The 13,940-nt window shown below is 38.3% G+C and overlaps 1 protein-coding gene across 2 annotated transcripts in view; it reads right to left on the bottom strand.

Annotated features, from left to right (window-relative positions):
- COL24A1 (collagen type XXIV alpha 1 chain) overlaps positions 1-13,940 on the bottom strand; it is a 117,481-nt gene that overhangs the window by 42,212 nt on the left and 61,329 nt on the right. For both annotated transcript variants that reach the window (XM_079313296.1, XM_079313297.1), the window contains 3 exons: positions 11,208-11,261; positions 10,143-10,187; positions 1,183-1,236 (listed from right to left, as the gene is read on the bottom strand). In XM_079313296.1, the coding sequence (XP_079169422.1) occupies positions 1,183-1,236; positions 10,143-10,187; positions 11,208-11,261 (153 nt within the window). The remainder of the gene's footprint in view (positions 1-1,182; positions 1,237-10,142; positions 10,188-11,207; positions 11,262-13,940) is intronic.

Genomic DNA, 13,940 nt, shown 5'->3' with positions numbered 1-13,940 from the left:
CTTTCTGGTCTTCCATGACTTTTCACCTCTTATTCATGTCACATCCGGCCCAAATATCAGACTTAGCTGTAGATTATCCTCAGAAGATTACACTTTTATTACAATTAGTGCACATGAAATAGTAACAACAACTATATTTTATATTGCATACTGTGATTATGCTGGAAACACACTTGTCATGTAAATCCCCATAGCATGTTTATCTTGCACTACTGAATCCATAAGAGAGGAAGATAATAAATCCTACAGAAACAGTAGAGCAGTGACCACTATAAATTCAATTAGTCTTTTACTGCCTTTCCCCTCCTTAGCTAAACTAAGAGAAGTATTACAAGGCAATCTTTGTTGAGACAAGTGTAATTATGAAGAATGAGAATCCTTTGACATGAAATTCTAAGATGATATTATGACTAAAACCATATGAGATTTGTCTAAATCTAAAGCAGGGCTTTCCACTGATGTATTTCCTTTCACAGATGATATAAATTGAAATCAGATTTTAATGGAATTCCTAATACTGGATTAAGACTTTCTCAATGAAATATCTAAATAGCAGATACCAGGTGTCTGGATTAAATAATTCAGCCCTCCAGGAAAGAAATACAAATGGTGCTGCATCATTCTGACAAACAATTATGTTTTTATCATAATTGAAGCTGACATGCAGTCCAGTAACAATTTCCTGGTTTTCAGTTTTAAAATACCTCACCTAAATAAAACCATGTCAAATACACTTAAGCTATTTATACTGTTCTAGTCACATTGAGTCTGCCAAACTTTGCTTCCACAAACACAAATGTTACTGCACACCAGACAAAACTCAGTCTTGTTTTTTTAAAAATTCAGTTAATGTATACAGACAAGTTTTTCCTTTCTACTTTTTCTTCATTATGTAGTAGTGAAAAACAAATAGAATTTTACCAGTTTCTCTGAAACAATATTAGCAGGGTGATATAAGTAAGGTATTAAATCTGCCAACTCTAAATGAACTGTGAAGTAAAATCAAGGATATCAGATATGTACCTCAAATAAGAACATTTGGATTTCCAGTTATTACATCCCCATACACTGAAATAGCTACAGGAATATTAGCTCTGACAGTGGCCAGTAAATGATCTCTCACCAGTACTTTATCCCCCCAATGGTTTTCACAGCTGCTCAGTATCAGATACATCACTGTACCTTTTCACCAAGGCTTCCAGATGGCCCAGCTTCTCCAGGTAAGCCAGTTGATCCCTGCAGAAAAAGAAAGCAGACTTGTACTTGCATGATCTACTAGTTCATGGTCAGCAGCTCTCCAGAAAGAGAGCAGAGCCCATTTCACCACAGAGAAAGAGCCCATGTCTGTCTAAGTGCACCTGTGGGCAGGTGAGGGGTGCAGGAGCTAACCTGGCCACAGTCCAGGCAGAAGGACCCAGCATCTCAGCACACCAACTGCAAACAGCTGCTGCCAGAAGGGAAACTGCAGCCATGTCATCACAATGCTGCCCCACCAACTTAGATCTGCCACTGAGCTCAGCCTGGCTCTGCTGAAAGCTTTACAAACATACAAATAAAGGTGATAATTGCTCTGCTAGTGCTTCAGTCTGACCACAAATTTCAGAGGGAATAAATTCAGTGGAACAAAGTAAAATGCAGTCAAAACAAAAATTGTATTGGACCAGGTGTTGTCACAATTCTCCCTTCAAAAGTAGCAGCCCCAAATGCCTTTGAAGTCAGAGGATCAGAGCCTTTCAGGCATTCAAAAATGAAATAATTCTCTCCTGAGGCTCTCTCACAAATTACCACTGGATAGAACAAGTATGACCATATGGGATGGGAAACATGAGAGGAAGCACTTTTAAAAAATCTTATTCCCAGTGCCTACAATACCTACTTTGTTATGAAACCTAAAAGAAAAAGAAATTATAGCACAAGGTTCTAATTGAGAAAGAAATGATACATTGAGCTTGAAGAAAAAGCACTAAGGGCTCAGAGTACATTCCATGACTGCTCTTGGGACATGGCAGAAATGTGGAAGTTCCCAGTAGTGATATAAGACACAACTGTACAATGTCTGTAACACTTTAAAAAGAAAAAAAAATTATGTCAATTCACACACTGGCATTGCCATCTTTATGTGTGTAGGAAGGAACTAGCATTAGTAGCACTACTCTGGCATTGAAGTGTGATTTTTTTTTTAAAAGTCATTACATTTAAAAATAAAAATTCAGCCTTTATCTATATAGCTTGAATACAGTTCTGCCTCAAGTATTTAACAGAACAGGTGCAAAGTAAGTAGAGATTTTATGATTACTTGTTCTCTTGGACTAGTAAGTAGAGATTTTATGATTACTTGTTCTCTTGGACTGCTAGCTATGCTGGAAAACCCACAGTTTAAACACATGGCAAGGAGCCAGGGACACAGCTACCTTTGAGGTTGACAATACTGGCACAATTTACTTTATGGGAGGAACTTCAGAGATAAGCAGGCATCTCTATGGCCACAGCACTGATATATATTATGTGTGGGAACCTGTGTATTATATGTCAGAACTGAGATGTCTCCTGCCTTGGCAGCAGCCAAAGATGGGTCCTGGTGATATTGGCACTGGGGCACTGGCCCAGACGTCACTGGCAGCAAGGAGGGACTTTTGTGCTGAACTCTGAGAGCAAGAGCTCCCAGCCAGAGCCAGGAGCAGCCTCAGTACCAGGCAGAAAGCTGTGAGACAAAGAATTACCCTGTACTCTTGCTTATCAAGTGGTACAGTGGAGGTACAATTTCAAAATGCTGAAGACTAATCACTTTGATTCCCTGACTCCAGAAAGAACAGAAGACATAATTAGAGCCAAGGTGAAACTCAGACCTGTTCTCTTTCCACAGGGACACTCCTGATATCCCACCCAGTGCCACACTATTTACAGGACTGAAGATGCTGATCAGAAAGATGGGGAGCTGTGCCTTGCCCCAGCAGTGAACCATTTCATATACAGTCTCTGATCAAGCTCTCTTTTCAATTCAGAAGTACTCTCTGCCCAACTTGGCTGCTCTGGGCTGAAAGAGCAGCAGTGACTAGGGATCAGTGACTCTGAATGTGCTGTTGTATTCCCCAGCACTTTAGGGCAAGCCTCCAGAGCAAGGACAGAAGCTGGCTATTAAATAGAAAGTTTCCTATAGATTGGCTATTCCTCAAAAGTAGTTAAGAGAATTTACAGCAAAAACACTAAGAAGGTTGGCACAAAAGATGAAAAAGAACTTTGTCATACCTGGAACTGGACATCTACAGAAAGCAAAACAATAGTCAAGATGACTAGAAGTGAACCCAGTGAAATGCCAAAAGCAACAGGGACTTTAGAAAATATGAAGGGAAAGAGATTAATGAGAGGTTAACCAGATGCTCTTCCACCCCTCTATTCAAAACAGAGGTCAAGATTCTGAGACTGAGAAAATTCTAGAGCTGGTATGCACACAGGCAAGAGAGCCAAAAAACTTATTAGGAATATAATTTTGAATTTTCAAACAATTAGTAGCATCCAGCAAAAAGAAAGTGCAGAGAAAAAAACCATCTTGTTCTGTTGACATACTAGCCATAAAGTGATGTTTTCCCTACATCATTCCCTACACATTTTCTGTAAGCTCATGTGGCTCTTAAAATCTCAGATTTGGACTGGCTTGTTAAAGACCAGCTACTAGGACTGGATTGAGGTTTCAACTCTCTCTCCATCTTATGTAAGAAAATGAATACAGTCCAAAGCAGATCAATGTCTTCCAGCATCCCCTTCAATCCTCTGGTGAGCAGTGGTGGAATCCAAATACAAAATTGAATGTATTAGAAAACAAAAAAGTGAAGCAAAAATCCTGAAGTGATTAAAAAGAGAAATCAGCAACTTATTAAAAGAATAGTCATCAACTTTCATTTACAAAGACTTGTGTAAAAGTCTCCAGTGACAATAACAGCATAATAGCAGCATTCTAGAAACCTTCTTGACAGGAGCATTTTGTGGAAAATGAATCAGAGACCAGATCTCACAACTAACACATGCCTGAGAAAGACAAAAACATCTTGCCAGGGCATATGCTCTGTGTTAGAAACTGGACTGTAGCTGAATAATTGAAAACACATTGTACACTTAATGCAAACTCAAGTATGGAGTAATCCATAGAGAAACTTGGTAGTGAGAAATGAATATGCAGCTGGTTCCAAACATTCCCATGGCAGTAGTTATTTACCTGCCAGATTGTGTTGTTCTTCTTCTTTAATGTGTTCTGTGATAATTGAAAATTTTCCAATCCAGTGCTATTTAATTTACAGTTCAGCATTCTAAAATACTTTTTATTCAGCTTTCATTTAATGAGATGACATAATAAATTTAAAATGCTGTCTTGTCACAATAACATTTTTCTACTGATTTTCTGTCTGTTGAGAAAGTTACTTGGTAATCAACGAGAGGTGATAATCTGAGTGAAAATCTGATTTGCTACAGCCAATGGAGGAAGCGAATAAGAGCAGAGATGCACTGGATTTGTACCTTGCAGCTGATATCCACTCAGTTCTTTAAATGACTCAATTCTACTACTTGAATATTTGAAAGACAAATGGTACTGGCACCAACCACTTAATCTACAACAGTTTTAAGCAAGAAATAAATGGGTTAATTTTTGTTTCAGTAACACCAGTATAAAGTAGAATAATTCAGTTTGATAGCACTTGTAGAGGAATTCTTGCATTTCAGGGAAGCTGCCTGATAAAGTGGGGCAGGATGTGCTCACTGACAAGACCTTGGAAGCTGAACTCCAGACACTGCAGGTACTATTCCTCTAGCTGAAACCAAGTGATAAAAGAGAATCATTAGCAAAAAAGTCCTTCAAGAAAAATGAGCATCAACTTGATAAAGCTAACCTCTAGACACTGTAACCTCCTTCCCCACTCCTCTCAGCAGGAACTACAGTACCTCAGGTCACATAAGGTAAAAAAGAGCAACATAAGACATAGAAGTATCTTTATTACCATTCACTGTTAAGTCCTCCACAGAACTTACAATAATCTCTATCCAACTGCTTTTTAAAAGCAGCTGAAGCAGTTCCTTCTTTGGAAGCCCTTGGCAATGTCCCATGCATTCACTAGACTTTGAAAAAAAAGGCTTTCCTCAATTGACTTATCTTTTGGCCTGTGGTTTAAAATTCTCTTTTGTATATCCCTAAAGTCCAGACTTTTCAGGATAATTCAAACAACTCCTTCTGTTGAGCATCCTGAACACATCAGTTAAAGTTCACTTAATCTTTTCATCAAGCAAAAGGAATTGCAGTTTCCATTCTCCCTGAATTATGCACCCATGGTGCCCAATCCAGCTAATTTTTACCTCTCTGAAAGATGTGGCAGTTGCTCTATGTAATTCTTCCCAAAAGCAACTCAGCTACAAGGCACATGGTCTGACTGCAGTATTTTATTGTCATTCACAGACTCCTGCAGATCATTTGCAGAGTGCTCTGGAGCTGCCACCAACAGCCTGAACACCACTGGTTTTCCTTTGCTGCACTGTAAGGTTACTTTTTTCATGGCAAAACACTTTTTATTACAGCTTGGTTTCCTTCTGTTGCTTCAAACACTATGTACAACCAGAGAAATTTGCTGACATGTAATTTCTGAAGATCATTTTTCCAGGATTTGTCTTCATGAACTCTGGCTTTTGACACCAGTTGCACACACTACAGCTGACAGTTCTACCCTGTACTCTGTCTCAATGTGTGTATAAATATCAAGGGTTTCTAATTCAGAAGTGTACAGACTAAATTTCTTTAACAGAGGTAGCAAGAAAAATAGGAATTAACTTGCACTTAGTCATTCAGAGTAGTGCAGCCTGGGTAAACACTAGAATTATCAAACACTAAAACAATGCTGGAAAACAAGAGTTTCAAGTTCAGATGAGTTCAGAATAATTCAATAAATAATTTTCTTGAATCATCCCTGACATTTTAACAAACATATCATTTGTATGAGATGCTTGAAGTTAGTTTCAAATATTTCCTCTCCATCACTGAACAGCATCTTATCCAAGCATAAAGAAATCCAGTTCTACATGTCAGAAAAGTCAGATTTTCCTTCCCCAAAATGTAAGGGGAATTTTCTCAGTAGCTGAAGGGGTTGCTTCTTTTGGCATAGCTTCCAAAATGTTTTGTCTCATCAGCAGTTTGTACATTTGCTCTGCTGTTCACTTATTTCTCACTATCTTAACCAATCCTTCTTCCACTGGACCTGATGGTCCTGCAGTTAACCAAATATCCTGAGCAAGGGGCAGCTGCTGGACTCTCCCACAGCTCAGGGCTCTGCTGAACCAAGCAGCCCCACCTGCTTCTGCCTCCCTCCCCCTTACACAAACACAACACATGCTGCAGACAGAAAAACAGCTTTTGTTGTGGGACTTGGTTAAGGAATAGTGTCTGAAGTCTGACTTCAAGCACATTCCTGATCTACTCTTAAACGTGTGTCATTCAAGGTTGGACATTTTATAAATTTAGTCTACACTGTTTCCACAGTGGACAAGCATCCAGAAATATTTTGGCAGAAATGTTCTCTGAAGAATCAGCAGCTTCATGTTACCTAAGAAATGTTGGATACTGTGGCTTCTAGCCTATTGACAGGGCTCTATTTCAGCACATGTTCCACCTTACTAGGCTGAAAAAACAAGTGTTATAGTCCAATCTCCTGCTGTTGAAATTTCTCTGCTTGTGCAGAGTTGCCATCTGTACTTTTCTAAATAATTTCTAAGTAATCCCAGGTATTAAGCAGGATCCAGAAAAACTCCTGCAGAAAAGGAATAACTATTTTGGCATCTCAAACAGCAGTGGCAGATATTTTAGTGAATGACAGGAGATGAATGATACAAGGGAAAGCAAGCAAATTGAAAGAAACAGAAGAAAAATACTGGTACAACACTTTGATATCAATAGCAGAAAGGCACATGTGATCATGGCATAATTTGCTATGAATTCAGCATTTTTCATTATTATTCAGGATTTATTATTGCAAAACTGCACCTTTGGACAGCTTATTCAGGAAATGCACTTGTTATCATTTGGAAAACTGGAATGCTGTGATGGATTTGTTAAAAAACAGTGTAGTATACTTTAACTATGGACTTAAAAATACCTGTTATATCCTGTAATTTGAAGAAGTTTGTCCATAGAGAAAATGAATAAACAGAAAACCACAGACAAGCCAAAAAGGGAAGCTGGTGAGGTTGTGGTGCAGAAGGAAGAAACCAAATACACAGAATTTTTCAGACATTGGACATATTATCAACTTTTTAGCAACTTATTTTTCCCTTTGCCTGTACTATTTATAAATAGTAAAGTAATTGCATATTTTTTACTGCTATTTGTATAGTTCCTCTTTGTATTCAGTGTCACCAAGGACCTGGTAGTACACAAACCCCACAAGGCATCAACAAGGACAGATGCCTCACTCCATAACTCTGACTCCATCTCAAAATATGTCCCAGTGGTTGGTAACACTCGTACTTTGCTCTTGTACTTTGTTTTTCAAACTTTCCTCTGTTTTTCCAATTTTTTGTTTGTTTGTTTTGTGTGTGGCATGCTTGACTCCAGAGATGCTCTCATGCCACCAGAGCCAATATTGAACAGCAGGATTGGATTTATCTGTGAATTAAGAAGTTCACACTCTGTGTGCATGCCAAGGAAAGAGAAATTACTTGTTACAAACAGAAGCTTTTGAGAAGCTGGAAGCAAAATCTGTGTCCAAAGCACACAGAAGTGAATATTTTGCATCAGGACTCATGTCTGGAAAAGCATTTTATGCATATGAGAAAAACCATCTTCCTGTTAGTACTTTTCAATTCCTTCTGGAAAAGCTTAACTGTTACAGATTGCAGTGGGGAATAAGGTGAAGGAAAGGGGTTTTGGAGGGTTTGAAGGAAAGGGGTTTTGATAGGTTTAAGAGCTGCTTGTGTGTCCTCCTGGTGTTTCACCACTGCCTCAATGACAACAAAAGATTATCCCCCTAAAGATCATGCAGTGGGCACTGGTCCTCTGCTGCCAGATAATACAAGGTACCAACAGATCAGGGGCCTGTGAAGCTCATTTGCTTAGATACATGCACATAAATCAGCAGATATTCTACAATCCACAGGTAAAAATAAGAAATATTTATCAATAGCTTAGAAACTATTTCAGTTTTCAGGTATCATGTGCCATCCTGTATCATGTGTAAATTCTCCAAATACCACATGTGGGAAATGGTAATTAATGATGGGCTATAATTATCTTTCTTTATAACACTGTAACAGGGCTACAACACCCACTTGTTTGGCATAGAAAATATTATTTAATTCTTGTAGTTTGACCCTGCCTAGAGTTAGGTAGCCGGTGTGATTTTTTTATTCAACACCACTGCAACGTATCATCATGGATTATGTATTTGAACTAGTAATTACTACATAGAATGGAACTCTTCTACTGGTGGAAGATATTATGCTCATAGAAAATAGCCGAGTTGTGGAAAATTTGTCAACTGAATTCAAGTTCACTGTGGATCAAAAAAAAAATTCCATGTCAAATCCAGAAAGTTGAGGTTAAGTAACGAGCTTCTGTACAGGCTCCTGTACTCCTTCATGTACTATTACTGATGCAATGATTTAAGATTGAACCTAGCTTTGTCTTTTGTGGAGGGTTTTGGTGCTTGTGGCACTGTAGAACATTGTAAATGCTATCAGCTTTTTCTAACGTGTGACAGGTTGAAAAAACCAGAATCACAAGGAATAAAAGCTACACTTTGGGACATGCTGGATGACTTTCAAGGGACCTTGTGGCATGTCATGGCACTATTGGCTCCTGTGCCAGCAGATATTTCACCTGACTGACAGTCCAGCTTCTCAGTCCCCTTCCCCAGAGCACCATCTCAGAGTGCTCAGTGGAGCTGGACGTGACCAACAAGCAGTTTGTACAACTTCTGCAGTAACCAGCTATTTGATGAGTTGCCCAGGTACTCCTGCTCAATGCAGACAATGGGGAGCTAACTCTGAATACCAGCTAAGGTGAGCAGAGTTTATGTGAGTAGCACAGCACTTAGCCCAAACCAGTGTGTGGTATCCCTCCTCATCATATGTTAACTCTAGAAATGAAATCAATTTAATTATATTCTACATTACACTTTTGTAACTCAAGCCAACACATTCACATTTGCTCATAAATCACAGATAAAAGTTAAAAATACAAAAGGACAGGGGATGAAATTAAGAGAATTCCAAAGTGGTATTTTTCATTATCAACTCAAAAAGCAGCTACAGTGGAAGAACTGAGAGAGATAAGACCTCTAAAAACACAAAGGATAGGAGACTGTGGATCTCAAACTGAATAACAACACACACTGCTGTAAAAGTGAGCACATCTATGCAAGATACAGACTTGTAAGAGGCAATGTTTCCTCTCTCAGTTTGGGCAGTAGGCTGGATCATAGATGTTTGGATGAATTGGAAACAGATCACAGGGGAGTTAAAATGTGACTTAAATTATCCCAAAAACATGACAAGCTAATTGAGTTAAAGCCTGGAAAGAAAGAATGAAAGAGGCACAGAATAACAACCACCACATGTAAAATGCTGCTTCCAGCAGAAAGGAATCAGGTTACACAACTGGAAGGACTTCTTTAAAAATAGAGAAGCCCTAGGTCTTGGAGTTTTTAATAACTTGGTTAGACAAATATTTGTCAGAAATTATGTGAAGATAAGAGATCCTGCCTAGGCAGAAGTAGATGGACTACCTGTCACCACAAAATCACCTTGAGCTCTGGGATTTTATGGGGCATAGACAGAACAAGTCTGCAAAATACATCTCAGGCTAAATGTAGCCTCTCAAATGATTCAACTGGAAAAGGATCCCTTGTTCACTTACACAGACGTGCCTTGGAAACCCCTACAACCACCTGCAATATTCACACAACATACTGGGAGAAAAGCAGAATTAATTTTGGAAAATACTTAAAATGGGAAATTTCTTTAAATAGTATGAACCTTAGACACTATAAAGGTAAAGCTGACATGTTACAGCTTCAAATACAGGCAAAATTCATCAGACAATGTCTGCAACAAATTATTTGCTCTCAAATAAAACAGAATTAAAAATTAAACTAGAAAGAATTCAAGCTTACTGCTTCACCAGTTTTTCCAAGTTTTCCTTGGTCTCCTTGTTCTCCCTGTTAAATGTAGAAAACAGATGATGTAGTTCACCAGAAAAGTAATTTCTTTCATATGTGCATATTAAAGACCTCTGTTTTCCTAAGAGCCTCTTTATTTTCTAAATTACATCTGCCAATTAAAACCTTAAAAGCTAAAATTAAGTAACCAAAACAAGTTTTGTCAGTGGCTAATTTTGATTTGGTAAAATGATGTCCTAGTGTACCCAGGATTTGCCTGCAAAAATAAAAACTATCAATTATGTATTCATGAAAGACATTAGGTCAGCAAATACTATAAATTAATTACTCTATTTTTATTTAAATCTTTCTTTCAGCAAATTACCTTCACTATTTCACTACTGCTTCAAAGGTAAATGTTGCCTGTGCACTTTATCAATAACTGCAATTTTGTTACGAAATATTAGGAAAATTGACATTTGAATGCCATTTTAACAAACTTCTCCCCTTTCCCTAAAATCTTGAAACCTTCATTAAGTATTAATAATTTTGTTCTCCAGAACAACACTCTTACATAACTGGAACATTTTGCTGTGTATTCCACAGGTAGAAGCTGGGTCTATAATTCACCACTGATAATCTCAGTTATCTAATAACTGATGAACAGTTATTTGTGTACTGTTTATGCAGATTGCAGATCAGCACTGGGAAATTCTGCTGCCACAAGCTCATCTTTTGAGCTGCAGCACTTCATCTCATCCCCTTTCCCATTTCCAAAATCCTGCAGTGTAGGACCTGCCCCGAGTCCCTCGTGGCCCCTGCTCCAGGCACCCTCCAGGGTGTTTGGGTTCATTTTAGCAGGTGCAGTCTGTGCTCACACATCCCTGTCTCCTAGAGCTGCACCATCTTCTCCTCTTTCAATCTGGGATCTTGCACAAAAGCAGAATCATCAATATGATACACATTTACATTCTTTGGAAGCATGTGTGCTCATATCCTTTCACTGTTATGTCACTGTAAATAATTGTGTATAATTCTATTTCAAATAGACTCTATTTCATACATAAAACCACCACTTACCTTTAAACCTTCTGGTCCAGGATCACCTACATAACCTTTCTGTCCTAGCTTTCCCTAAAATAAGGATTAGAATAAAATATTGTAAATATTTTATTTCAAAAAATAAAATTTCATCCCAGTTTATCAATTTACCCAAATACATGCACTGAAAATGTACAGCTTGGCAATATTTAATACAAAACTTTAAGCAAGTGTATTTAGAAATCTGTATCTGAAAACACACTGTTGAATATTTTATCAAATGCTGGAACAGTAAGCAAAATTTGTACTAGGTCTTTCAGCAGTTAACACTGAGGAAAAACTGTGACAATGTGAGATTGAAACACATTTCAACTTCACTTTGAAAAAACATATTAGGGAGACAAAACAAAGGAAAGGGAACCTTCTCTCCTGATAATTCCAGCAGAATAGGGACTCAACACTAATAAAACTTGATGTTTAGACTTCAGGGAGTGGTGTCATAACTATCCTTCCTCACCCAGACAAAATCAGCTCAAACACCCTTGCTCTTTATTCAGAAAATTGATGATTTTGAGCCTCATTTCTCTCCACTAGCATCCTGCTGCTGACAGATGCTGTTGCTATGATACTGTGATGATAACACTCTTAGCCAGGAGAAATCCAGCAGCATCAATCAGAGCACCCACAAAGAGACAGCATCCTTGAAGCACTTCACAACATGCATCCCTCCCTCTGCTGTCACTCACACAGACTCACAAAGGCACACAAACCACAAAGCTCTCCCCCTTAATTTTCAATTAGATGTTTATAACACTTATGTCTCCCTTTTATTTCCTCTACAACATAAAACATGGTCTGTCCATTTGGACAGCCCAGCTCTGCCTAGACACACTTTCCCTATCTGCTCTGAGGAAAAGCCCCTATAAAGCAAATAAAGGTCTAGGGGACTGGAGCTGGCTCTTGAGCACCTTGCTGATGACATTGCTGGAGGCTGTCAAACGGAGAAAGAAAATTAATTCAACGTTTTAATGATTCAGTATCAAAACCAAGCAGATTTGTGCTAAAACGAAATTATCAGTGGCTGTTCCAGCAAACTGAATAACTGGAATTGCCGGAGTCCATAATAAGAGTTTTCCATTCTACATAAGCTGTCCTGAGAAAAGAGCAACTAAAGCAACAGATAATATAATGTTTCTTAAAAAGAGCTTTTTAATTTGGTATTTTTGCTGCAGCTGCTCTGTTCCTATCTTTCAGGGTATGTGTGTGTTAGTTTCTGGGCATCTGAGAAATTCTCTGTATGGATTAAAATTGCACTGTCTTAGCAGGTTCCATGGATTCTCATATTAATCCCTTTCTAGTACTCTCATTCTCTTGCCTACCTGAGCAATTTCATTTTGCCCAACAAATTCCAACAAATAAAATCACTTTAGGAACATTATTTTTGTTTTTTGCCAATGGGCTAAAATATGGTACAGCCAGGAATGCAGGGAGAAAAGACCATGAAGAGAAGCTCTGACAGAACCAGATAAAACAAGTCATGCCCTTCCACAAGGTTTAACAAAGGGCAAGTCATGGGCTTTTGCAGTTCACTACATGCTGTTTAACTACTTTGTTGTAAAGAAACTTAAGGTCACTCTGTACAGCAAGACTGTAACATAAAAATGTTTTAAGTGAAATTCACTAAAAGAAAAGCAGTGGCCCCTATTAACTCCCTTGATAATTTTAAGTCTTACAGAACTGAACTGGAGTTACAGCTTGTAAAGGTCTCTTGGCTGTCACTCCCAGCTATGTACTAGCTGCAAAGGACATAGAACAGATGGAAGGTGATCAGGAAAAGGAACAAGTGGATTTAACTGGTAAAGCAATCTGAAACACATGGATTTGCCTTTAAAGGAATACAGTACATTTACACATGGAGGAAAAGCCACTGACAGAAGGTTAAACTAGGGATGGCTGCTTTTCTGCTTGCAAACCCCTGAGAAAATGACTCTTCCAGGGCAGGGTAATCCCAAAGGGATTGTCTGTTTCCCAAAATATTAACTGAAAGTTCCACCCTTCTCTAGCAGAAAACAGCAACTAACTGTGCTTCCTTTCACCTCACAACTGGGAGGTACAGGTGTGTGTATATACTAATATAAATATCTCACTGTCACTCTATTTCAGTCCCTCCATAAGCTTCCCACATGCTTCAGCCCACAGGAAGGCTCTTCCAGAGAATGCTGCACTGGGGGTCTGGGGCAGATTTAGAACATTTTCCACTATAACCAGGAGAAATTGCTCATCTTATGACTATATAAATTCCATCTTCTGTTTAACATGTAACTTAGAAAGGAATCAACTTGTATCCTTTTTACTTTCTGGTTTAAAGCAATCTACTCTTTTAAAGGCATTTTCTTCTCCAGCAATGAAGATATGGAAAAAAAAAAAAAAAAGCACCAATGTTTGCATTGACTGAGCTGAGCTACACTGACAGTTCCAGTGTTAATATTTGGATAGCCTTTGAAAGAGAGGGTTAAGTGAGAAGAAACTGAATAAACACAGTCACATCTTTAGTACAGCAACTCCTGTATTTTCACAGGACAAATAAGCAAGCACCAAAAAAAATCAGCTTTTTCTTATGTAGAAGGATTAATTTAACAGAATGTAACTATTTGATTTGGGAATAGAATGGGTGGGAAGGTTTGGAAAGGAATAAATGAAACATCAAACGATGTGATCAGATTCAGCTCAAACACCTCTTGCAAAGTTGAAGCAGACTGAGGTCTTTGGAAC

This window comes from Erithacus rubecula (assembly GCF_903797595.1).
Source record: "Erithacus rubecula genome assembly, chromosome: 10".
NCBI lineage: Eukaryota > Metazoa > Chordata > Aves > Passeriformes > Muscicapidae > Erithacus > Erithacus rubecula.
The sequence above is the reverse complement of the archived record's forward strand: the minus strand, read 5'-3'. Positions and strand labels throughout refer to the sequence as shown.